At 36.4% G+C, this 25572-nt stretch overlaps 1 protein-coding gene across 21 annotated transcripts in view; it reads left to right on the plus strand.

The window, feature by feature from the left end:
• The window catches only part of LOC132129025 (rap1 GTPase-activating protein 1-like), a 101057-nt gene that overhangs the window by 17665 nt on the left and 57820 nt on the right, over window positions 1-25572 (plus strand). For 14 of the 21 annotated variants that reach the window (XM_059540434.1, XM_059540421.1, XM_059540422.1 and 11 more), the window contains exon 2: window positions 9149-9184. The exons of 2 other annotated variants lie outside the window; for them this stretch is intronic. Coding sequence is in view for 15 of the 19 variants with exons in the window: in XM_059540421.1 (XP_059396404.1) it covers window positions 9149-9184 (36 nt within the window). In the remaining 4 variants the exon portion in view is untranslated. Of the gene's footprint in view, window positions 1-9148; window positions 9185-10071; window positions 10370-23064; window positions 23216-25572 lie in introns of those variants that run through there. 5 more of the 21 variants (XM_059540433.1, XM_059540437.1, XM_059540436.1 and 2 more) reach the window with 3 other exon arrangements.

Raw genomic sequence — 25572 nt, forward strand, 5'->3', positions numbered from 1 at the left:
TAAATAACCTTTTTTTGGAGTGGAAATACTAATGTGTCTAAGACTTTTGCATAGTACTGTTCACTTACATTGTTGCTACTTTATAAAGATTGACCATACAGTCATTCACAGAACTGATTAAAGACAGTGACAGACATATATTAACTAAATATCAGAGTAATTGACAGATACAGTAGAAACATTATGTGTGGTGTTGTATTAAACAATGACCCAGATCATGAAAGATCACATTTATTTGCCTTAGAGTAAGGAAAGCTTGGGAAATGAGAGCATCCAAGGAGCGTGTGAAAGCTATGGAATTATTTTAAATCTTTTAAATGTTCTCTAATGTTATCCATAGTTCTTTGTGTCTCTTTTTTACATTTTTTAAAAGTATCGGCTCAGGCACCGTTTAAGCACCAGTACCGTTTTAAAAGTACCAAAATGGCACCGGTATCGTAATAAACCCAACTGATACCCAACCCTAATTACCAGTCAAAAGTTTTTCACTGAATTTGTTTTTCTTGGTCTGTTGATGTAAAAGTTTATGCTTAAATTATTGAAAATTGTTGAGAACAACAATATAAATTGTACATATATATAAATTCCTTTTTAAAAAAAGAAGTGTGGCTGTGTTTTGACATTTGCTTGGTCCTGAAGATTGTGACATCTAAAAGCCATCAATTGCTCCAGGTGTAGATAACAAGTGATTTTGCTTTGCAGGTGTTTGGTGTTTACATGGCCTCATTAACATGCACATGTTTACAGAACCCAGACAAAATAAGTATCTCTTTGAGATGTTTATGTATTTGCCCTTGATGACCTTATGCTCCTAACCTACACTACAAAGATAGTCCTGAACAATGATCAAGGGTGTAATTCATGGTGGCTTTAGTTTCTGACCAAGATATTAAAGCCACATCCATCTCCATCCCAAAAAAACAAATATTTAGCTTCTGTAAGAATGAGAATCTCAATATCCAGGTTCAGAATACGGATTTGCATGTAGACGGTCCCCTCAGGTGACCTCAGAATGAAATGTCATTTTATAAAATGAAGCCTGGTGATACTATGTTAGCCCATCTCTCTGGCCTCATGAGTCAAAAGGAATAAACAGCAGGCCTAGGCTTTGCCCAGATCATGAAATGCTTTTCCTTTTTGTCTTTCTTTCTTTCCTTTAGTTAGGCACCTGGGTTGAGTCATAGGACTTGACTCCAGACCTGTCAAAAAGACTCTGAGTGGTCCCTGTTCAGAAACAGCCATGTGGAAAAGCTACTTGTTTTGCAAGCAGTGGTGCCGATCATTGTTTTTTGGAGGTCAGCTGATTTTTTTTGACCAGTTTCAATGTTCCAGTGGGGCAAAGAATGGGACAGGGAGCAAACCGAGAGGGAAAAAAATGGTGTAAAAACCATTTTCACTCAGAAATTGCTAGTCAATTTCACAAATTGTTACAAAGAAATGGCAAGTAACACAGTGCATTAAAAGAGAAACTTTGAAGTAGATAGTATTTTAAACATACTCCAACAATCTTTATTTTACTTCGAAAAATAATTTTTACAGTCTTGGTATGAAAGTTTGACTTGAGGACAGGAAATTCTTCATTTTCCTTTGATTGTACCATGTTGGTTTTAGTTAATGACAGATTTAGTTAAATGACAAAGATTAAAGGTGCTGGTCAGCATTAGTTTTTCTAATCCTGTTTGTTTACTGATTGGCATTTTAAAGAGTCAGCTGAACCATTTTCATTATGTTTTATCTTTGCATTACAAAGACCATGTGTGCACCTCTCAAGGATCTGTGATCACTCATACGCCTCTCTCAGGAAGGTTGCCAACCCCTCTCTCCTTCATCTGATCTTCATCTGAATTTACAGTCACGTTCACATTCAGTGGCTGTATTGAAGATGTGACTGAAGATCGCTGGATTCATTTTAGTGTTATTTGAGGAGACAAAGACTGTTGATTAGTCCTGAAGGGCAGCTATTAGACACTTCCTGTACTCACATAGATGGCTGTAATGCCACATAACTCATTTTCAAGGGGGTGGGGGGTATGGGTGATTTCCTTAGAATTGCACCCAATAATAGTTTTTTTCTTTTTTTTTCTTTTTTTTAATAAATCTGTTGTTTATTTAGCAAAGATGCAAAGATGAAGCGACGGGAATTCTTTTTGTAAGCGAAGAAAACAAAAATTACAATATAACGTAAATAGCGCAGGCAGTTTGAGTGATATGGAGAGACATAGAAGAGACTTTTGATAAAGGAATTCTTGGATAAAGTCTTTATTTTTGTAATATATATATATATATTACAAAAATAAAGACTATATATATATATATATATATATATATATATATATATATATATATATATATTACAAAAATAAAGACTATATGTATATATATATATATATATATATATATATATATATATATATATATATATATATATATATATATATATATATATTTTACAAAAAGTCTTCTCATCACTTCATAACGTTACGTTTAAAACACTGATGGCAAATGGACTATTCTGACAATGCTTTTCATACTTTTCTGGACTTTGACAATGTAACTTATTTGGCAGTCTATGGGACTGTCACGAGCCTCCCGGTTTTCATCCTAAATATATTAAATTGTGTTCCGAAGTGGAAACAAAGATTTTACATGTTTGGAACGACATGGGGGTAAGTGATTAATGACAAAATGTTCATTTTGGGGTGGAGTATCCCTTTAATCAGTACTGAGCATAATTTATATTTATTTATTGAACTTACCCCAGGTCAAATTTCAAAATGCTGTCACACCTGCCGATGCATTCCAGCCCTCTCTGTCAAATGACAGGTGCCGCTGCTGTTTTAATGGGTCTCTGCACCTGTGCTGTTGTGTAACAACTAATGTGGACATTACAGCTAGGAGACACACTTCTGCTGAAACCTGAAGAGCTGCGAGACAGTCTGCATGTGTTGAGACACCTGCATGAATTCATCTGGCTATCACATTGTAGACATCCACTGCACTGTTACTCTTTACTGTATTTCAGTGTCTGCTTTCAGATGTTGAATGTTGCGCTGGATATTGATGTCTTTCTCACTTTACACTTTGTGGTTTTCATTTGATGTATATCACTTGAACATTATTCATTATTTCACAAGGAGACGGACACTAAAACATGTGCTGTTTATACACATGCTCATTTTGCTGGTGTATTGTTCCTCTGTGTTCCAGTGTCATTAAAAATTGATGGGTGTTTATGTAAGGGTCTTGTTATGGTACACAGTGTATTGGCAGTGACTAGAGGGCTGTTCTCTTGGTTAATTTCTGTTCCCATGACAGCAGGTGTAACTCCTTCCTCCTTAAACACTCACATACTAAAACATTATAGTATCTGTCAACAGTGACATACTGTTTCCGCACAAGTCCCTTGCATCATTCTTAAAACACAACAGTATTCAAGAGTATGAAGAGAAGAAACATCTTTCTTTCTGATGTGATATATCAGGAATGTCTTATGTTTACCATATTGAAAGATTATTGGCTGTACAATATGCTTGGTGTACTGTATATTCCTTCTAAGTATACAATTTTTCCTTTCAGATTTTTTATTTAGAAAGTAATTATTACTAATATTCAGCAAGGACACATTAAATTGACAGTTTAAATTGGCATTAAGTTGAAAAAGGTGACAGTAAAGACATTTATAATGTTACAAATGATTTCTATTTCAAATAAATGCTTTTTTTTTTTTTTACTATTCGTCACTAATTCCAGACCAAAAATGTATCACAGTTTCTATAAAAAATAGACAGTTTTCATCATTGATAAAAGAAATAAAGAAATGTTTCTTGTGCCCTAAATCAGTATATTAGAATGTATTTTTCAATATTACTGTTTTTACTGTATTTTTAATCAATGCAACCTTGGGAGCATAAGAAAGTTCTTTGAAAAAAAATCTTTGAACATTGTTTATAGCACATAGACATGGAAAACATCTTTATCGGCAATCACAAACCTTTGTTCAACTTTTTTTTTTTTTTTACTGTTCTTTTGATAATCTGCTGTAATATTGTGTCATTTACTCAACATGACAAAACAATACTAAACCTGCCCACTTTATAAATGTTGTTTGCTCATTTCTCTGTTAATCCATTATATACTGTAGTCACAAAGTACTTGCAATTAAAAAGTAATCCATCCAATTAACCTACATAACATTTGAAGCACAGTATTCAAGACGAAGGAAGCCGTCTGACGTGGTCAAGATAAAGTTCAGTGTGAACCGTTGAGTCACATATTTAATGAATTTATAAGTGCAGATATTTAATTTACAATATTTGCAAAAGAATTGTGATGTCAAAAGATCATTAATATTTAAAAAATATATATATTTGGCTTAGTGTGTGTTTAATACATCTGTTAATTTCAGCCGGCTAAATTAATGCATGCTGTTGAGCCTTAATCCTCTGCGGATATTTTGGCTCAGTCAAAGCTTGGTTTCAGAGTTTTACCACACCCAGACTCAATTTCCCCTTCGTGAGGATTCTGTAACAGAAGAGGAGGTGAACGTGAGTCCAAGGATGAAAAAATATCAAGTTTTATGATTCTCCTGTGGGCTGACACCATGGCTGGAGTTCTGATCTTTTGTTGGCATTGCTGATTTCTGACCATTTGACAATGTCATAAACATCGTAAATATTAGCGCTCGTGAATAGCAAACAATAAAATGGATTGATCTGTCTAGGCATTTATATACAGGTTGATAGTTTGAGTGTGTCATGGTCTTTTGGGTGTGTTTGAGTGATGTGCCGTTTATGTTATGTTGTAACTGAGGCATTTACTGTTTATTTGTGGATATGATGTGAGGCTAATTAAACTGAAGAGACTGAACGTCCTCACAGTACAGACATCAGAACTGACAGTAATTATGTTTTTTAATCCACACACAGGAATTCTGTCTCTTTTTGTCAAACAGATTGTGCGGATTGGTTGAGGTTTGTGGATTGTTCTTATAAATGGATCAAACTATAAAATTAAAACCTACCAGCACACACACACACTAGTTTAGAATACTTGTGTATGCTTAAAAGAACTTACAGTAGTATATCCCAAAATTAAAATGTAAAAAAAAAAAAATTTCTTTGCTGATAATCTCATTTGAGATTTGAAGTGTTTCTGTTTCAAATAAATGCTGTTGTTTTGAACTCTTTGTTTATCAAAGAATGATACACTACTGTTTTCAGCATTGCTAAGAATAAGAAATGTTTCTTGAGCATCAAACCTGCATATTAGAATGATTTCTGAAGGATCATGTGAAAATGAAGACTGGAGTAATGGCTGCCTCGCAAGAGGAATATATATATTTTTTTAATTATATAAACAGAAAACAGTTAATTTAAATTGTAATATTTCACAATAGTACTGTTAAACTCTATATAAATAAATGCAGCAAAAACACATCAACCCCAATATTTGAACAGGAGTGTTCAATGAAAAAATCTATTTATGTTATGCAAACATGTTGTATCAGGTCATGAGGGTGAATAAATGATCTTTTAACTCTAGTGAAGTGTGAACTGAAGGCACATACTTTAGGCTTGGTGCCTAAAGGCAACAGAGATTTAAACCAAGGTCTTCACTGTACTTTAGGTCACCTACACTCAATGGAAAATTTTTGAAAATCTTATGTATTTCAGTTTGGCTGAGGGTTAATTACTGAACCTACAGTGTTTGCTTTTGTTCCAGTAATGAAACCGCGAAACAAAGCCTCTGTTTAATAGAGAGATGGATCTTTTATCAGACTTTTAAATGACTTGGATTAAGGAAGCCATCTTTTGTCTCTCTTTGTAATACACAAAAAATACCAGACAGAAAACATGCCATGAGTCAGAGTGAAGCTGTTGAATGAAATGAAGCTGTGTGGCAGTATATGTGAGACTCTTTCTCCTAAACAAAATACTTTGCTGGTTTTAGGCCACCTTGAGAACTCATGAGAACTGTGACTACAATCTTGTGACTGGCCTTTATTCATTTTGAATAGTAAATCACAAGTGTAAACAGATACAGATCTGTGGCACAGTATCATTGCTAGGTGTATTGCCTGCAAAACAACAAAAAGGAAACAATGATCTCCTGTTTTGAAACCCCACACTGCCTCTGCTTTCTCAGTGCCATCAAACATGTATGGACTTGCAGTGAGAATATACTATAAATAACAGGTAACATAGTTTTCTTTTAGCACTATACTTTTGTAGAAACATCCCTTGATGTGCTTGACTCTGAATGCCACGAAAGGTGTCAGCGTTTAACATCAGCTGTCTTATTGGAAATGAGAGGCTGTCAGAGGAAAATCAACATCCGTGACCTCGATGGTCCTCTTGTCTATTATGAGGAGGTGAGGCGGGATAGTGAATTCAAAGTCCATGGTACCACAGCTGTCAACAAAACACACACACACACACACACACACACACAGTGATACTTTCAGTCCATTTATATTGTGTTAGTGCTCTAGTGTTTAAGAGCATCTCTGCATCTATTTCTGTCTCTACTGTAGGTCTAGAATACCACAGATGTTAGCCAGCATTGTATGAAACCTAATAGTATGTGGCCTAATCCATGACAGACAGGTTCCTGGAAAGATGGATTGGCGTAGAGCTGTGCACTCTACCGTCTGTCTGAATTAGATGTGCACTTTGAGTAAAACACACAGGAAATGTAAGAGTATCTAAACAGCAGCAGGGAAAACACATATAGAACAACTGATGTGTCTGGGAATTTTTTTTTTTTTTACAGTTGCAGAGCATATTGCCTATTTTAGTTTACTATTGAAATGTATGTCTCATGTTATGCAATATAATTTGGTAAGCAGTTTTAATCTTCTGTGTTGCAGGGATGCATGTAAGAAGTGCCTGTTTTACACTATAATTCTTCAGTTGACAATTGAGTGTTGCGTCACAACACAATCTGCTGGTGTCCACACAATGTGTATTGCCAGATTTTTTATATAGTATAAGGAAAAAATTAATTTCAGTCACTGCTAGCTGTTTTTTGTGTTTTTAGTAGAGATAGATTGCTTTTAAATGTCAAATGAGAATAAATGGTTCTACTTTAGAAACAAATTGCTCAAATAATGTTATACATTTTTATATGTTGTTTTATTCTGCGGGCGAAAGGTCACCCCTTAGGATGACTGCCATGTTGAGATCACATAACCCCACCCCCTCCCCCCCGTATCAATTCCCCTATTACAATAAAATTCATTTTTAAATACTAAATAAATGATAAATGAACATGCCTGCAAATTTCTCTGCATTTGTAACCAAAAAGCTATGTGTTTTCAATGAAGGGATGCTGATGTGTTTATTTATATACAGGTCCTTCTCAAAAAATTATCATATTGTGATAAAGTTCATTATTTTCCAAAATGTAATGATAAAAATTAAACTTTCATATATTTTAGATTCATTGCACACCAACTGAAATATTTTAGGTCTTTTATTGTTTTAATACTGATGATTTTGGCATACAGCTCATGAAAATCCAAAATTCCTATCTCAAAAAATTAGCATTTCATGAAAAGGTTCTCTAAACAAGCTATTAACCAAATCATCTGAATCAACTAATTAACTCTAAACACCTGCAAAAGATTCCTGAGGCTTTTAAAAACTCCCAGCCTGGTTCATTACTCAAAACTGCAATCATGGGTAAGACTGCTGACCAGAAGGCAATCATTGACACCCTCAAGCAAGAGGGTAAGACACAGAAAGAAATTTCTGAACGAATAGGCTGTTCCCGGAGTGCTGTATCAAGGCACCTCAGTGGGAAGTCTGTGGGAAGGAAAAAGTGTGGCAAAAAACGCTGCACAACGAGAAGAGGTGACCGGACCCTGAGGAAGATTGTGGAGAAGGACCGATTCCAGACCTTGGGGGACCTGCGGAAGCAGTGGACTGAGTCTGGACTGGAGTAGAAACATCCAGAGCCACCGTGCACAGGCGTGTGCAGGAAATGGGCTACAGGTGCCGCATTCCCCAGGTCAAGCCACTTTTGAACCAGAAACAGCGGCAGAAACGCCTGACCTGGGCTACAGAGAAGCAGCACTGGACTTTTGGACAAATTTTGCATGTCATTCGGAAATCAAGGTGCCAGAGTCTGGAGGAGGACTGGGGAGAAGGAAATGCCAAAATACCTGAAGTCCAGTGTCAAGTACCCACAGTCAGTGATGGTCTGGGGTGCCATGTCAGCTGCTGGTGTTGGTCCACTGTGTTTTATCAAGGGCAGGGTCAATGCAGCTAGTTATCAGGAGATTTTGGAGCACTTTATGCTTCCATCTGCTGAAAAGCTTTATGGAGATGAAGATTTCATTTTTCAGCACGACCTGGCACCTGCTCACAGTGCCAAAACCACTGGTAAATGGTTTACTGACCATGGTATTACTGTGCTCAATTGGCCTGCCAACTCTCCTGACCCGAACCCCATAGAGAATCTGTGGGATATTGTGAAGAGAAAGTTGAGAGACGCAAGACCCAACACTCTGGATGAGCTTAAGGCCGCTATCGAAGCATCCTGGGCCTCCATAACACCTCAGCAGTGCCACAGGCTGATTGCCTCCATGCCACGCCGCATTGAAGCAGTCATTTCTGCAAAAGGATTCCCGACCAAGTATTGAGTGCATAACTGAACATAATTATTTGAAGGTTGACTTTTTTTGTATTAAAAACACTTTTCTTTTATTGGTTGGATGAAATATGCTAATTTTTTGAGACAGGCATTTTGGGTTTTCATGAGCTGTATGCCAAAATCATCAGTATTAAAACAATAAAAGACCTGAAATATTTCAGTTGGTGTGCAATGAAATCTAAAATATATGAAAGTTTAATTTTTATCATTACATTATGGAAAATAATGAACTTTATCATAATATGCTAATTTTTTGAGAAGGACCTGTATTTATGATCACAGTTTTGGGCTATATTGTTAAAAAAAATATTTTTTTAGGATAGTCCATAAAAAGTTTTTTAAACTAAATACCACACAAACAACAGTGATGCCAGGGCAGTAGTTTATTTATTTTTTGTGTTTGGTTGTAATATGTAGAGAGAAAACAGGTGCAAGGAATTTTCTTTTTCTAAAAAAAGGTTTTGTTTCTTGTTTTTTTTTTCTTGTTTTTCAGAGTTGACAAGACATTTTCCAGAGCCAGGGGTTTGTGGTAAGTGCTGGTTTTTTATGTAACTTAGCCATAGCCTGAAAGAGCCATTCCAGAAACCACAAGCTTTTATTCTTTTTTTCTTCAAGAGATTCATATAGCATATATATATATATATATATATATATATATTTTTTTTTTTTTTTTTTTTTTTTATTATTATTTTTACTGTTGGTTGTGACTCCTAAAATCTTAAATGTCAAAATGTGGGATTGTTTGATTCTGCTCGGGGAGTGTCACAAAGCCGTACAGAGCGAGGACAAACATATTAAATGTTTATGATTCAGTCTGAGGTTTTGGGATGAGAATGGTCCGGAGCGCAGAGGATACACTGCAGTCCTGCTGCCTTGTTGCCACAGCGACGGAAGACAGCTCTGCAGTTTTGGCAGGACGAACTGGCTGAGGAGCACATGCGACACTCTCACGCCCGTCTCTGTGACTGAGAGTGTGTGTGTGCTGGCAGGCCTGTGTAAAGGCCTGCTCTGGATGCTAGACGCAGATGGACAGCAGTCTGAAGGTCAGTCCTAACGAACCCATGGGATAAACCAGATTCCAGGCTCAGACAGCATCCGTCCCTCCACGTGTAACCTCAGGACCCTGCCTGCATCAGTCTCCGCCTCTGTAGCAAACAGCCTGCAGGAAGAGAGATCTACCGCATCCATCCTTCCACACTGTTCTCTTCTGAAGGCACAGAGCAGTTTAGGACACTGAGGATTTCTTCAGCAACCTTTAACATCACACTTCAGTGGCTTTGTGATGAGACTTTGATAGTTAGTCCATTGCTGGAATATTTTGGAAACAGGATATCAAATATTATCTATTGTCAAATATAGCAAAGTAAGGTAGAGAACTTACAATTATAGAAAATGTTTTTTTATTATTATTATTATAATGGTGTGTATATAGTGGGAATTAATCAGAAAAATATGCAAATTTATGTATTATACTTATTTTGAGTCTTTGAAAGAGTCTGAGAGGAAGAAGACACTTAACGGAGGAAGATTCATTAGCTTGTCAGAGTGAGACAGGATCTGACTACTGGGATCCAGAATTAGGTCATAATCCTGTCTGTAGGCCTCTTGTAAGTGACTGCCTGAGACCTTCAGTAAGGAACACAGATCTCAATTAGTCTGACAGATCCACAATGCCTTGCTCTCCCTTCCGAATCAGGAGGCCAAAGAAGTTCTGGTGAGTTTTAATTCGAGAAGGTCTTTCAATAGTCACACTGAATATGAAAAGAATGTACATTTTTCACCAGCGGCGCAGCGAGCGCTTGTTTAGTGGTTATTACATATGGATTGTGCTCTTGGATGTGGCCTACATTAGCATGAATGGATTTAGATTGGTTTGCTTAATGAAGGCACCTTGCTTAGTGTCACAAAGCAATCTTTGCCCAGATCCAGTAGGAATGTTTTAATATTCTGCAATGATGCTGCATTAGAGTAATGGTGCTGCTTACTGAGTGAATCAAGACACTTTTATCTGTTGGTAAGGCATCTTTATCTCCCTGTCTCTTTCACTCATGCTTTCTCTATCTCTCACATTCAGACTATTTCTCTTTCTTTGGTACATATGAGCAATCTAGGTCACTGTCATTACGTGCATATAGCAGCATTAGTTTTAGGTCTTGTATTAAAGACTGCATGAAATTGCCTGACTAGCATAGTTTCCATTCCTGTGTTGATGTATTTTGTATTGAAACAGAGTTTGGATGGGACATATTAAAGTGACCCTCTCTTTAAAAAAAATACCCAGTTATCATTAGTTTGTCAGAGCCATGAACCTTGCTACTTTATAGGTCCTGTCCCAAATTGCACCCTAAACCCTCCCGGTTTTCCTCAGAGTCCACACTTTTATAACGCAAAGCCGCTTTGACTGTCAGGTAGAAGTCTGCTGCAGAGCTCACTTCAGTGAGGCAGATGCATGTCTAGAACATTTTAAAAAGGTGGGGGGGCAGGCTGGGGCACTGCATCAAAAGAGGGTGGCCGTAAAATGACCAAAATGAGCATGATGAGAAGAAAAAAAAAGCATTGTAGAATCTATAAAGATTTTACATATTCAATGAATGAAAACACTTGAAAGGGACTTAAAGGCTTCATTGGCAGTACACATGCTGGTTTTGTCTCATATGCTGTGTTTCCCACATGTGGCGGCACTTCCCCTGGGGGAAATATATATGTATATAATGTAAATATAAAACAGCAGATGGGCTTATTGGAAGTGCAAATTCATTCTCTGCCAGCAGGAGGCACTTTAAGAGCAGGAGAACTAGCAGTTTTCCTGGAAATGGATGTAATCAAAACAGCATGAACGCTTTTTCAGGCATTAAAGGAAAGATGAAATGAAAATGACATCAAAGACAAAGACAATCGGTTCCATTCAAAAAAAGATACATTAATATAAAAACACTACATTTTGATTTTGAAACGTACAGTGCTCATGTTTATTCAACAAAGTCAAAGCATTTAGTAAAATATAATTGTGGCGGTCAGTGTTGATATTGTGGCAGGCTGCCACAAATAAGTCAATGTATGGGAAACCCTGCTGAAGGCTACAACACACACAAGTCTTTGTTCCCGTGCTGAGTTATACAGTCGAATCCTCTCATTATAACATACAGAGTGTATACATGATGCAAATAATAAATTGATCGCACAGTGTAGAGATTCATTTGTCATAACAGAACCTTGTGAGATTACAATGAACAAAGAATAAAAAGTGAAAGTTGTGACATTTGCCAAGTATGGCAACCCATACTCGGAATGCTCTGCATTTAACCCATCCAAGTGCACACACAGCTGTGAAAAGTGAACACACTGTGAACACACACCTGGAGCAGTGGGCAGCTTTATATCCAGCGCCCGGGGAGCAACTAGGGGTTCAGTGCCTTGCTCAAGGGCACTTCAGCGATGGGTATTAAGGGTGGAAGAGAGTATAATAAGTATAATACATTCAAAATGTAGAACTTTTGTTTTTCGGCCACACACTTTGCAAAGTTTTGTGTGAGAAAGAAAGGAAATCCGCTTGCGAGTGACATTTTTCATTAAGATAACTCTATAGAAACTGCCTAAAATTATACAGAAAAAAGTCTATAGAAGAAAGACTGCCACTGATGCAGTTAGAAATATAACAAAGTGAGTCGCAAGACATGTGGTGGGGGTGCACCTGGGGTGGCCAACCAGATTTCAGTGGGGGCAGCTGCCAACCCTAGCCACCATGTAGACTCGCCCCTGCAGTGTAGGCTCGGCAAAAGTGCGCATTGAGGGCGCATTATGGCAGCAAAGGGGGCGCTCGCACACTTCTGAAAGCTTAAATGGGTATTGTATGTTCGCAAGAGCACAATTTGGGAAAGGATCATATTAGCTGGACCCTTGCATGTGGTGTTCATCATTGTAGATAGCATGTGATTGGACAAAAATCTGTGTAGTGCAGGATGAGTCATCATTATTTATTGTCTGTATTCCCGGAAGAGAAATAATGCAATTATTCTTTAAAGCAATCAATACCTTTACTCAGTAAGAACACTTCCTTGAACTTCCTATTCATAAAGAAAAAACAGCATCTCAGTTTCCACAAAAATATTAAACGGCACATTGACAATAATAAGAATTGTTTCTTGAGCACTAAATATTAAACACATTAGACTGATTTCTGAAGGATCATGTGACTGGAGTAATTTTTTCAGAAAATTCAGCTTTGTATCACAGGAAGAAATAACATTTAAAAAACATTAAAACAGAAAAAAAATTATAATTTGAATGAAAAAATAGTTTGAAGTAAATTAATTAAAGGCATTGATCTTTTACTCACCTTTATATTGTTCCTGAACTATGGAATAGTAAAGATGTTTCTGTCCATGCAGTGGTTTTCATTGTATGGACCAAAAAAAAAAAGCATTTCTTTATGAAGTTTCTTTAAAGATCTTCAGTGATCTGCAGAATAAAGTCATACCGGTTTGCATAAGGGTGTGTAAATTAATTGTCATTTTATCCCTTTAAGTTACTGATGTATCAAACTACAAACTCCAAACTTTCTCTTTCTCACACTTGTAAAGGAAAGCTCCAGCTGCAAGTTTTGCAGCTCTGTACCATATAGTCCTCCTCTTCACAACAGCATCCCTAATACCAGGCCAGCGCTAAATCCGGAAACACTCAGCACACAATATGGCACTCAGATTACAGGCTGCTGGTCCCACACTATATCTAACCCCATCTCAGGTCAGCTAAACCCATTCAAGGTCCAGAGAGACTCACCTCTCTTCCTGTTGTAGAAATAATACACACTCTATATTAGTGATGCATGGATCACGGATATATACACGGGCGCTGTGGATAATCCGCAGGTTGGGTAATAAATAAATACATTCTGATTAATTGCAGGTGGGTTTAGGGTGGATGAGATAGATCATTAATGATGCAAATATTAACTACATTTTCTTACATTCTCTTTTTTATCAGGCAGCCAGACTGGCTCAACATATTTAATTTGTGTGTGTGTGTGAGTGTGTGTGTGTGTGTGTGTGTGTGTGTGTGTGTGTGTGTGTGTGTGTGTGTGTGTGTGTGTGTGTGTGTGTGTGTGTGTATGTGCGCGCGCACGCGCGTTCACCTGTTCTGGAAGTTGCAGTGACAGAAACTGTGACATTCCAGTTGAAGTCTGAAGGGATTATGCTATTAAGAATGTGTAGGCTAATCTGGCCCAAGAAAAACTTTTGTTTTATATATAAAAGTTCATTTAATAGCAGCCTATGATCAGTCAATGTTACTGTTATCCCTTATGGCTCCGACGAGGTTTTGTTTCTGCCTGCACACAGTGTCAACTCACAACAGAAGCAAAGCAACTGGATTCGTAAGATTTTTCTTGATTTTTTCATGATTTTTTCTTGATCAGCTCTGGTGGTCATGTTGAAGCCACAATGTGCAGACTTGTGCAGTGATGCACAAACCAGTTCTAGCATCACTGTATCTAGAAATGAACCATCCATTCATCATATCATCATGCAAAACTAAGAATTAGAATAATTGTAATGTGACAGTCGGGTGCTGGTTGGGGCGGAAATCTAAATCAGAGAAAAATAAAGGTGCGGGTGGATGGTGGGTGGATAATTTGTTTGAAGCAGTGGATTCGGGTGACTCTATATAATTTTCCCATTAACTCAGTGGACTTTAGCTACTGTACGTGCTTTCATTAATCTCAGAATGACCTGTGGCTATGAGAAGGCTGCTGACATTCTGAGATGTTTGAAAGCAATCAAGTGTCTTTCCTGTTGCACTTTTTTACTACTCTAACATCAAAGAGACATCCCTGGCTTTGATAAAGTATCACTGAAAAAAGTGCAGAAATATGTCATGTCAATACCGAGTTCACAACGGTACATTTTACTCTTCTTTCATCACAAAGTGCAGGTGTCACAGTGAGCTTAGACATGGTTTCCTCAGACTTTCTGCTTTTAAGACAAAGTCGATCATTTCATCTGTCTACGACACACAGATATACAGAGGCTGGTTTAAAATAATACAATGATCCATTAAGGGCACACAATGCTTTCTTGTTCCAGACAGCCTGTTGCAAAACAGGTTGTGTTTGTCGACATTGATAGAGTCATGTCCACCAGAGCAAATAGCCATACACAACCATACATAGACATGGGCAGATTGTTTTTACCATAGGCTGTTGTTTATTTAGCCGTTTTGGCAAATATGGTACTTTCAAGTAATCCTATACAAGTTCGTTTCATCAGCATCACTGCATTTAATTAGGCTTATTTAAATCTAATATCTGATATACGTTTTCTAAAAAAAAAACAAAAAAAAAAAAACATTATTTTAAACTGTACTTGTATAGAATGGTGAAATTGGTGTTATTTGTACTTGTTTCCCACTTATGCGACTGAATGAAGTCATCTGCCCTCTAGTGGTGGTGTAGATTTCTCCAAGAGTTTATTTATATCCTAATCTTCATGTCACTCATGTCAGTTGTTACTTATTAGTACCTAGTGAAAATAGCAGTACCTTTTTTTATAATTGACAACCCAAGTTCCTGTATACATTCATGCATGGAATAGAGCAGCTTGAACATTCCTACAAATCTCCTTTTGTGTCCATAGAACCAAAATCATACAAGTTTGGAGTGACATGAGGGAGTAGACGGTAAACTTTCAGAACTATCCCTTCAGTTCCTCTAAATGAGTCTCAGAGAAACATAATGTTCTTCAATCCTCTCTTTTGTCTGTAATGATGCTCCTGGAGAACTCTGATATCTGCCTGAATTACGTGCTTTCTCAACCACACTCTGTGCACCGCCACTGTTCATACAGTTGGTTCAAAGCAAAGAAGTGGGCTCTGTTCTACTTTAGGACTATATTTGTTTAGTTTTTCACAGTTCACATGCACAAGAACGCATACAGACGAGTTTGCTTGATCTTTCACACTTATGTATCTGTGTGTGTTTTTATGGAAATCTATCAGCTAAAGTTTCAAGGAGAAGGGAGGAGAGAGCTGTCAAACACAATCAGCCCAGACTGTTTCTGTGTGTCTCTTAGATGCAACTGTCTGACTAAATATAGCAGCAATGTGACAAGCTAGTCCCTGATTCTCTGAGACAACATTTATCACATGGTGCACAAAATGCATATTAAAAACAACCTGATGCTTCCATGCCAGGTCAAGATTTGCAGAAATATGCACATTTAAAAACTCTTTAGGTGTATGAAAAAAATGTTTTATGATGAATACACCTTGATTAAGTCTTACTGTATCTTCTATTAATCACGTATTCCGGTTGGGCAATTAATTAATGTTGTAAACGTGAATGTCTGCATGTTTAATTCATGTCTTTGTCACAATGAGAATCTATGTATAATGTCTGTTATCAGATTGGGAGAGAAATCTTTAACAAAGAGAAGACAGGTCATTATTCTTCGTTCACACACACACACACCTTTTGACACATAGCTGTTTTCTATACGGTAGCCAGGGTGCTTGCATATCTCTGTCACAATGAGAATCTGTGTATAATGACTGTTATCAGACTGGCAGAGAATCTTTAACAAAGAGTAAATAGGTCATTATACTTCATTCATTCACACACACACACACACACACACACACACCTTTTGACACATAGTAGCTGTTTTTTATACAGTACAATACAGTACAATATTCTCACATTTTGAGGCAGAAGATTCACTGACTAGCACTTTTGAGCCACAAGTATTTTCTTATGGCATTTTAATGTATGGGAAGCATTAGTAACGAGCCATGGTCAGCATTTCTCCAAACTTCTTCAACGTTTATACAGGCTATAACTCCAATTCCCATTGTAGCATTTTGCTCTACTTCCATTGGATAAGATATCATGTTATCCCAGAAGCTGCTTTTTATTTTTCCTTATGACAAACCACTTAATTTCCATAGAAGACATATAGATACCCAATATCCACATCACTCTTTTTTACTTTTTTTTTAGCTCATGCTGAGATGTCTATAGAGGAATAGTTATGTGAAATGATGATGGTCTGGGACTCGGGAAAAGCAGCTAGTTTATCTGTGTGAATGCCAGCACTCATAAGAATATTAAACCCTAGCATGCTGTGTTGTACAAGTTCCCCCTCCTCAAACCGAAGCTGCCCATTTGGGTTTATTCCATCAAAATACCTTCAGGGGTGTTTTGATGGCAAAGACACGGGGAGATGAGAGGCATGTCAGATTGATGTACCATGCATCAAAGCTCAGTCCAAGCTCACTCCTGGAGGTTCTGGCAGGCAGAGACTCATCTGACCCATTACAGACTCAGTAAGCAAGCAGCTAGTGGAGGGCATTAGCTGTACCCAGAGATAGGCATAAATACATAAAAAAAGTATTTAAAATTCAAATACAAAATACTGTGTGGAAAAAAACATACTTAATTGCAAATTACTTTTGTAAATGCTTTAAAATACAAAAAATTATTTTGTATTTCAAATACGTATTTTAAATACATAACTCTGAAATACTGCTCATCCCTGGCTGTACCCACAGAAAGAGCCAGTTGTGATGGTCGTGCTAAGATGACATGCACAGCACAGCTTGCTAAGATGAATAATAAAAAAAATAATAAATTAGAATTTCTGATTTCTGGCAATGTAAATATGCTTTAATGAGTGCTTGGCTTTCTTAAAATAAATATGGTAGTATATACAGCATTATAATTATATTTTTCCAAAAATACATGTGTATATTTTTACACACAGTCACACGCTCACATACAATATATATATAAATAAATATATTCTGAACAAACATTTCAATGAAAGTTTATTCTACAGTATACTGAGGCCTGGGTTCTTAAAATAAATTAGGGTATAAGTTCTTATAAAAATATTAATATTTTTAAATTCAAAAATATAAATAAAAAGCTATTCTTTAGTGAGTGCTGCTTTTCTTAAAAGCATGTTTGATAACATACACTATATAAGCATTATTATTATATTTTATAAAATACATGGATATTTTTCTGGTTTTTATCACAAGAAATCTGGAATAAATGGATTATATTTTTAGATATTAAAAATATTAATATTTTTACATGAAAAATATAAGTGCTGGGGTTTCTTAAAAAATATATGGTCATTAACATAGCGTACTGACTATATATTTTTCATATAATATATATTCTTATATCAGTGTATTTATTTTAATAAAACAATTTATAATTAATATATATATATATATATATATATATATATATAGCAATTACTTAGAAAAATATATATTATTATTAAAATATATATTACTATATATTATCCATCTATATATATCTATGTATAGACAGATGATAGACATTTTAAGAAACCCCAGCACTCCCTTTATGGGACATCAGATGGGCAGGATGTTGTTGCTGCTTCTGGCCTTGGCAGGTTGAGGAATCTCAGTGTCAATAGTAGCCAGCTTAATATCAGAGCAGCAAGCAGTGCTTGCCTCAGACGCCCTTCTTACTGTCATCCTCTGGGGCCTTTCTTAAAATTTCTGCTGTTACAGGAACCATCTGCAGTAACCTGATAGGTTTGTACTTTTTCTAGTTTTCTTTTGAATAGGCCCTCTTAGAGTAGATTTACTCCAGACAGTTTGCATCAAAAGAGATGTTTGCAGAATTCAGAATTTAAAAGTTGCATAATGCATTTTTAAATAGTTGTTGTCAACCCGAAGGAATTAGGGGTTAATCTCAGATGCTGCTGCTTGAGTTTTTAGCAGGCCAGCTGGGGACAGGTGATGTATAGCTGTTCCCCATCTGTGTCCTCCAGGGGCGGGTCATTCGGGTTCTCATCCACAGAGCCAGAGAGAGGAGAGACTTTAGTTGCTGTAAATGGTGGTTTGGGTTTGTGGGTTCATCAGACATCTCATTCGCGCTCTCTCTCCCCGGCTGAGAGAAGCACTGAGTCATGGTACATGCTCTGGAGATCACATTCTCTTTTTTGCAAAAACAAAGATATTATTAACTGCTCAGTAGTGACAGTTGTCTATTTAGTAATTATGTGAATGTTTTAACCCAGTGGCTCTCAACAAGTGGTTCATCATGGAAAACAATGCAGAATAGAAACCAAACAGTGCAATACAATTATGCGCAGTTAGGATATGCATAACTGTAATGATATTTTGGAGCAAATTCAACTGTTACGTGGTGGAATAAGAAAATTTCAACACATGCCATGGATAGGTTGTGTGAGATGCCCTCATTTTCAAAAAACATGAACAAAACTACTCAAAGTAAAAGAAATTATGAGTCAGACTATATTTAAATGCAGTTTCTCGTGCAGCGAGAATGAACATGGTTTGTGGTGTATTGCTGTTTTTTTAATCAAATATATTTAGCCTTGGTGAACTTAAGTGTTATATATGTGTATGTGTATATATAATACTTTTGTTTCACAATCAGTTGTTATACTTTGATGTCTTCACGGTCCTAAAGCAAAACCACTTGAAAAAGTCCCATCTTGCCTCATTTGTGTGGATTATCCTGAAGCATTACAAAAGATCAGATAGAATAGGCAGAGGACATAATTAATTATTGTAAATCCTTGTCTTCCTGTGAAAGTTCCTCAGTAGAATAGAAAGATGCAATCAATGTCTCCATGTTGCATAGGCGTATATGTACTAGCCACTTTGTTAAAGGAAAACCAATGTATATAGATGGAATGCATAGGCTGGCTGCACCTGCTCATTAAGCAGGTGGAGTCCAGCGTAAATAGGTGTCGTCTTCCCAAAGGGTGTTTACATGTCAATGGGACCTTCAAATCCTGTGTGTTTCGAGAGGTTGTTTCCTGGTCACACAGCATCAGGCCGTCATGAGTTACATCATTCTGCCCTTGAGAGGATGAAAACATGTCACTTCATCATGTGATAATCTTGTCATCTGGCCCCTCTACCACCACACATTACTAGATCATTTTGTATTATGGCTAAAAATGAAATCCCATCATCAGACGTATCCAACAGCCAGATCATGCAAATTGTATAGAGGTGAGATGCGTTGCCTCTGTGGGAATGTTTTTTAAAGCTAACCACCCACACAAGAGACGAGTTCAGTGGCAGCAGTTGTGATCCTGTTGTGTAAATGTTTTGAACATGACTCAGTTTGGCTCCAGTGGAGCTAGTGCTAATGTGAGTAATTTTTACTTCACAAATGCATAAGGGAACTGGGGAGGGGCAGGGACAAAGAGCAGGTGATCTGCTGAGGTAATGCTGCATGAATTTGTCTTAAAATATATGCCAATGTGACATGATATTTGTTCTGGGCTTTATTTTCGTTTTGTTTATTGATTTGTTTCCTTTTTGCTTTTGTTTTGGTTGGGTTTGTTGTTTAGGGCTTTAGCTTTGCTTCTGTTTTGTTAATTAAAGCTTTAAGTCTGTGACAGCTTAAATAGTTCAGTATTAACAGACTTTGACTTGAAAATGAAGACACTGTGCATAACTCTTTTTTATGTTCAATCCATTACAACTGATACTAAAGATTACAACAAGTAACTCTTGTAAATTTGAAAAATTTCAGTTGTTTTTGTTTTGTTGTTCAGGACATTAGTTTAGTTACGTATTGTTGCTCAGGGCTGGAAATGAGGACACAGTGTGCAAACCTGATTTATTTTTTATTTTTCAATCAGTTATAACTGATGCTTCAACGATTATTAAAAGTAGTTTGTGAAGTTTGGAAAAAATCAGGATCATAAGTACCATTCCCTTGGTGATGCATCTTTAAGTTTGCAACTCAAGACTATAATCATTGATTGTATGGCATAGTGACATTGCAGCACAAAAATCTTTTTCCTGAAATTTTCTCACTCTGTCTTTGGATGTCAAATGAGAGAAAGAGAGGAACAGCGTGAACTCCTTTGAGATTTTCCTCCTCTCCTGTGCTTAAGTTTGGGTTGTCACATTATTATTCATATATTCTAAGGCATTTTGGATTATCACTTGAATAGATTAATATTCTTGGAGCATTCAGGCATGCACTTCAGGAGGAAGAGTCTTTAGTAAGCATTTATTAGTCAGAATGGCACAATGTATATTAGTAATGCTGCTGTCAGATTTTGCCACATTCAAAGCACCTAAAGGCTCACATACACTAAATCCAAGTATCGTTTTGAGATCTTGTGGTCTACAGTATGTGATTTAGTTTACAGTTTTAATGTGCCGAATATGTCTTTAGTCTGAGTCATTTTGCGTTTGTGGTTTTGTCTTTGTTTCCCTAAAGATAGATAATGAGATATGAGCAGGATCTATTTTATGGCAGAAAAACAACTTTTTCTCTGAGGCTGTTGTCTAGACTTACTGACTGATCTATGTTTCAAGATCATTTTTTGTGCGGTTCTCCATCTCTCTGAGGACAAATGGAGATGTTGAACACCTGCAAGGCTCAACAGCCACCATTAGAAGAGGTTTAAGTTATAAGGAAGAATTCAAGATCAGATATGAGCATGACAGCTTCTGGGCAGTCTGTATTGATTGCAATAGAGAGTGCAATGTTGAATATTTTATAATACAATTTTAAATAATTACATACATATACTAATTACATCTCTGAAATTAGATGACTTACAATGAAATATCATATAACTGGCATAGATTACTTTTTTGATAGACTGATTTTGACTGATTATTCATATTCTAATAACAGCTCTTCCAGTTTAATGTGATCTTCTTTATTCTCTGAATGAGCAGTTGTACGTGAGTCGTGTTTTTTCAGCTTTTCAAGGCCAGCAGATTATGCTCACTGTCTCTCAGATGGGTAGGAGATTTTCTTCTAATCCTGCATTATCTCTTTGAGTTATGCTGTGGACAGCAGTATTTTGTTGTCATATGGTACACATGTGTTGTGGTTGGAGACATCTGATGCAGTGAGGTACTGTCTGTTTGTTTAGCATTAGCTTATATGACTCCGTTAATTGATGTGTTTGTAGGAGCTTCTTAAAGAAACAGAATCTACAAAAAAATAGATATTCACAGCCTCATGTTGTCTTAAACCTGTATGAATTTCTGTTTTCTGTGGAACATCAATATATATATACATATACACATATATATATATATGTGTGTGTGTGTGTATATAAAGGAAAAACTCTAAATATAATGAAAATATAATAAATATAATAAGCTCAATAAGGGTTTGGGCTGTCAAAATAAATAAATAAAATAATAATAATAATAATAATAATCATGAAAAAGTATCATAAAAGTGTTTCAAGTGTCTATTCCAAGTCTTCCGAGCGCTCTTTTGTGGGTTCATGTGTTTGTGAAAAAAATCATTGTTTTGTTTTGCCTTGCTCTGGTTTGTCAAATACAGTATGCTTTTTGGAGACAAATCATCTTTTTGAGGTGGATCCTTTAAGTGGATACGTTTATCCAGCTCATAATCGGAATATAGCACATGAATCATTTGGACAATTTTTTATACCTAACAAGATTTATACCTAAGGCAATATATATAATTTCTGATTTAAAATTTAATGCAATATATATGTATAATATTCAGAGTACAAAATCAGCATATTTGATTAATATCTAAAGGATATCATGTGGCCTTGAAGACTAAAGACTGAACATCACTGAAAATTCAGCTTTGACATTTTCTGTGTAAATTGCATTTTAAAATATATTAAAATAGAATTATGTTCTTTAAATTATTGTATTTTTTATTGTATTAAAAAAAAATCTCTATTATTCCAACCTTAAATGTGTAGAGCCTATATATAGGCAAATTCACAGATTAGATTACACAAATGTACATTATAAAAAATAAAAAATAAATTGTTGCAAGAAAGAAAGAAAGTCAAATGGGTTCGAAATGAATAAATGATTCAGAATTTTCATTTTTTGGCTGAACCATTGCTTTAATTGTTTCATCTGCGGAACATGTCACCCCTCTTATTTGACAAACCAGGATGCTCTGTCAAGATAATGCTTCCCAAATTAAATTCCCCATTATGCATTCATAAGAAAATTACCTCTGTTTCCATGGTTCCCCATTCATTCATCTAATCCACTTCCTACAATAAGTGCTTTTAATAGATCCTAAACTTAAGAGAAACAAACTCCTGAATGAAACCCCCTGGAGGCTCAAGAGCAAATGTCAGGAGCAGACAAAGAGAAATTTGTTTAAAAAAAAAGCATGTTCAGGTAAGATTACAGTAAGGGATGTGGGACATAATTTGTTAGTGAATTGGTTGCCTGAGCAACAGTCTGTGATGGGGAGGTGTGTGTTTAATTAAGGCAGAGCACGATGAATGCAAATTAAAGCCCCATCAGACAGCTCGGATGGACAGCCCTCAGTGTTTGAGTGAGCGGGGGACGGGCGATGGGACGGGCGTTTAAGAACGAGAGGGGGAGGGTGAGAGACACATAAAGAAAGAAGAGAGAGGAAAAGAGCAGCTGAGTAAGAGCAAGAGAGCGATACAGGCAACAAATGAAGTGATAGTGGGAGGATCAATGCTTCTTTCAGGGGTGCGACTGACTTGAGAAGCTCACTGCTGCCAGATGAGAGAGGAGATCTTACGTCCATCTGCACGCAGTAAGTAATTCCACTGTATATGTGTATAGGAATATGAAGTGTGGCAGTTGTAAGGGGTTTGGTGTGTCTGGCGTGCTTCGTGAGATTGGCGGGACGGCCAGAGCATCTGGCAGGTGTGTGGTGCATGAATGGTGACATGTAGCATATGCTTTTAGAGAGGAGCAGATTGCCAGAGTCTTCATTTACACATATAGAGGGATCCTGGGAGATTTAATATAGCTCTGAGTGAGTCTGCAAGCAGTATGTGACATTTGTTCACAGCTTGTTGTTTACAATTAATTTCCTAACGGGTGACCTACCAACCTCTTTAGTGGGGCTCCAAACATCAGTGCTCAGGAATTGACTTGTGAATTTTTACTGCTTTGTACTTTTCTCCTGCATCACATTTGAGACCATAGTTCATAATTCATTATAGTTCCTCCTTGTTTGTGCATTTCATCGTGCTGTGGTTACCCAGACTCACAAAGGTTGGATGCTAATGAAACATTGCTGTGTGGCAGAACCCCAGGAGTGAATGGTTTATGTAATTTCACACGGAACTGCACACCTCTTTTTCGCAGACTTTAAATATCTGATTTACTCTTAATCGAACTTCACTCAAGAGGAAAGCAGGGGAAAGTTGGGGGTGAGACAGAGAGGGGTTTAATTTGAGTCTTTAGATATTAGCACTTAAGATGAAAAAGATTTCATGTCTTCATCAAATCGACAATTCGTATGTTTAATAATTCAGATGTTCAATAAAATACAAATTATAGATTGAGAGATGTGTATTATGAATTTGTCTTTCATTAATGTCAACTTAACTTGATGCTCTTGTGTAATAGAGATGCACCACTATTAATATTTGTGGTCATACCATGAAACATAATTTTATAAAATTATGATTCTTAATTAAAATAACTTAAAAACCAATGTAATTTTCATGGTCTGTATTTAAATGTGATACTGTTTTGTCTAAATACAACTACAAAAAAAAAATGAATTTGTGTTTTTAATAGAATAAATGAACTTATGCATCAATAATTTGATGTACAGTATGAAAAAATGGATGTTCAGTTTGAGATTTCTGAAAGATATATTTAACATTTTAAAATTCTTGTTTTTTAAGATTATTTTGTGCATCATTATTCTTAAAAGATTATGACTAGTGTGTTTTTGACGGAAATGTTGGAATGTTTTATTGGAAAATTTAGCGTTGTAAACTTTCTTACACTGAACTGCATCAAAAAGAAAAGTTATAATTGAATCTTTGGCACAATAGTAATCGTTTCAACATGATGCATGTAATTTCTATCAAGACTTTTAAATGTCAAAACAGGTTGTGTTTGAGCATTAAATAATGATTTATATAATGTTATGCATAATTTCATGGCTGTATTTGGTGCATGGAATTGGTTTTTAGGCTGCTCAGCTGTAGGGAGTGAAATAATGATCCCAGTTGTGAATGCAGAGTGTTCCCTCAGCAATCCGGTGGGAATTTCTTGCATGTGTGGGAAGTGAATTAGAACATAGGAATTCTAATCACTCCATACTGTAATAAACCAACGAGATCTGTGTCAATTTACCAGTGCAGTAAGATACCACTAAATTATAGTATTTTACCACCACATGCTGAGCCTATAATAATCAATTTTTATAGCTAAAGTGGGATATGCACTTCCATGATCCTTTCCTTGAATTTAATTTAAAGGATGTTCAGTTAATAGAGGATGGTCTAATTAAGGATATAAGCACAAAACCGTATAAAACAGCAGAGCTTTCTGAGGATGTGGGTCATTTATAGAGGTTTTCTTTTATCATTTGTTTTGGAACTGAGCTGGGGTTCATTTAAGGTCTGTGTTCCAGCACTGCTGATCACTCCCACATTACATCACAATCAGTATCCACAGCAGAAATCTACTCCACAAGACATTTCTGGATCAGTTAAAGGCAAAAGTTCGCTTGAACATCCATATGTGACTTATAGGGCAAACTGGAGGTTAATTTAAAACAAGCCTCAAATGATGGTTTGTGGTTATGCATGGTAATGTAGTGCTAAAAGCCAAATGGCCATGTCTTAAAAATCTCATTTACCTTTAAAGTAGCTGTCTGGTTTTGATGGATGGCATTGTTGGAGGGGATAGAATATGCAAGCAATGGGGCAGCTGCTGTATAGCTCAGACTCTGGGTTTATTTCCCACAACAAGCCGTAATAGGCATCACTGAAACTGACATGCGAGATATCGAGGAGTTACAAACTGTAAAGTTGCCTTTTTGTTTGAGAGATTCATCACAGGTCTCCTTTTGACCTTCTCTTACAAACTACAAAGATATCAGTGGTGCACATTTGAAATCGTTCTCAACTTTAATAACACTAT

Source organism: Carassius carassius, chromosome 46 (genome assembly GCF_963082965.1).
Source record: "Carassius carassius chromosome 46, fCarCar2.1, whole genome shotgun sequence".
Classification (NCBI taxonomy): Eukaryota; Metazoa; Chordata; class Actinopteri; order Cypriniformes; family Cyprinidae; genus Carassius; species Carassius carassius.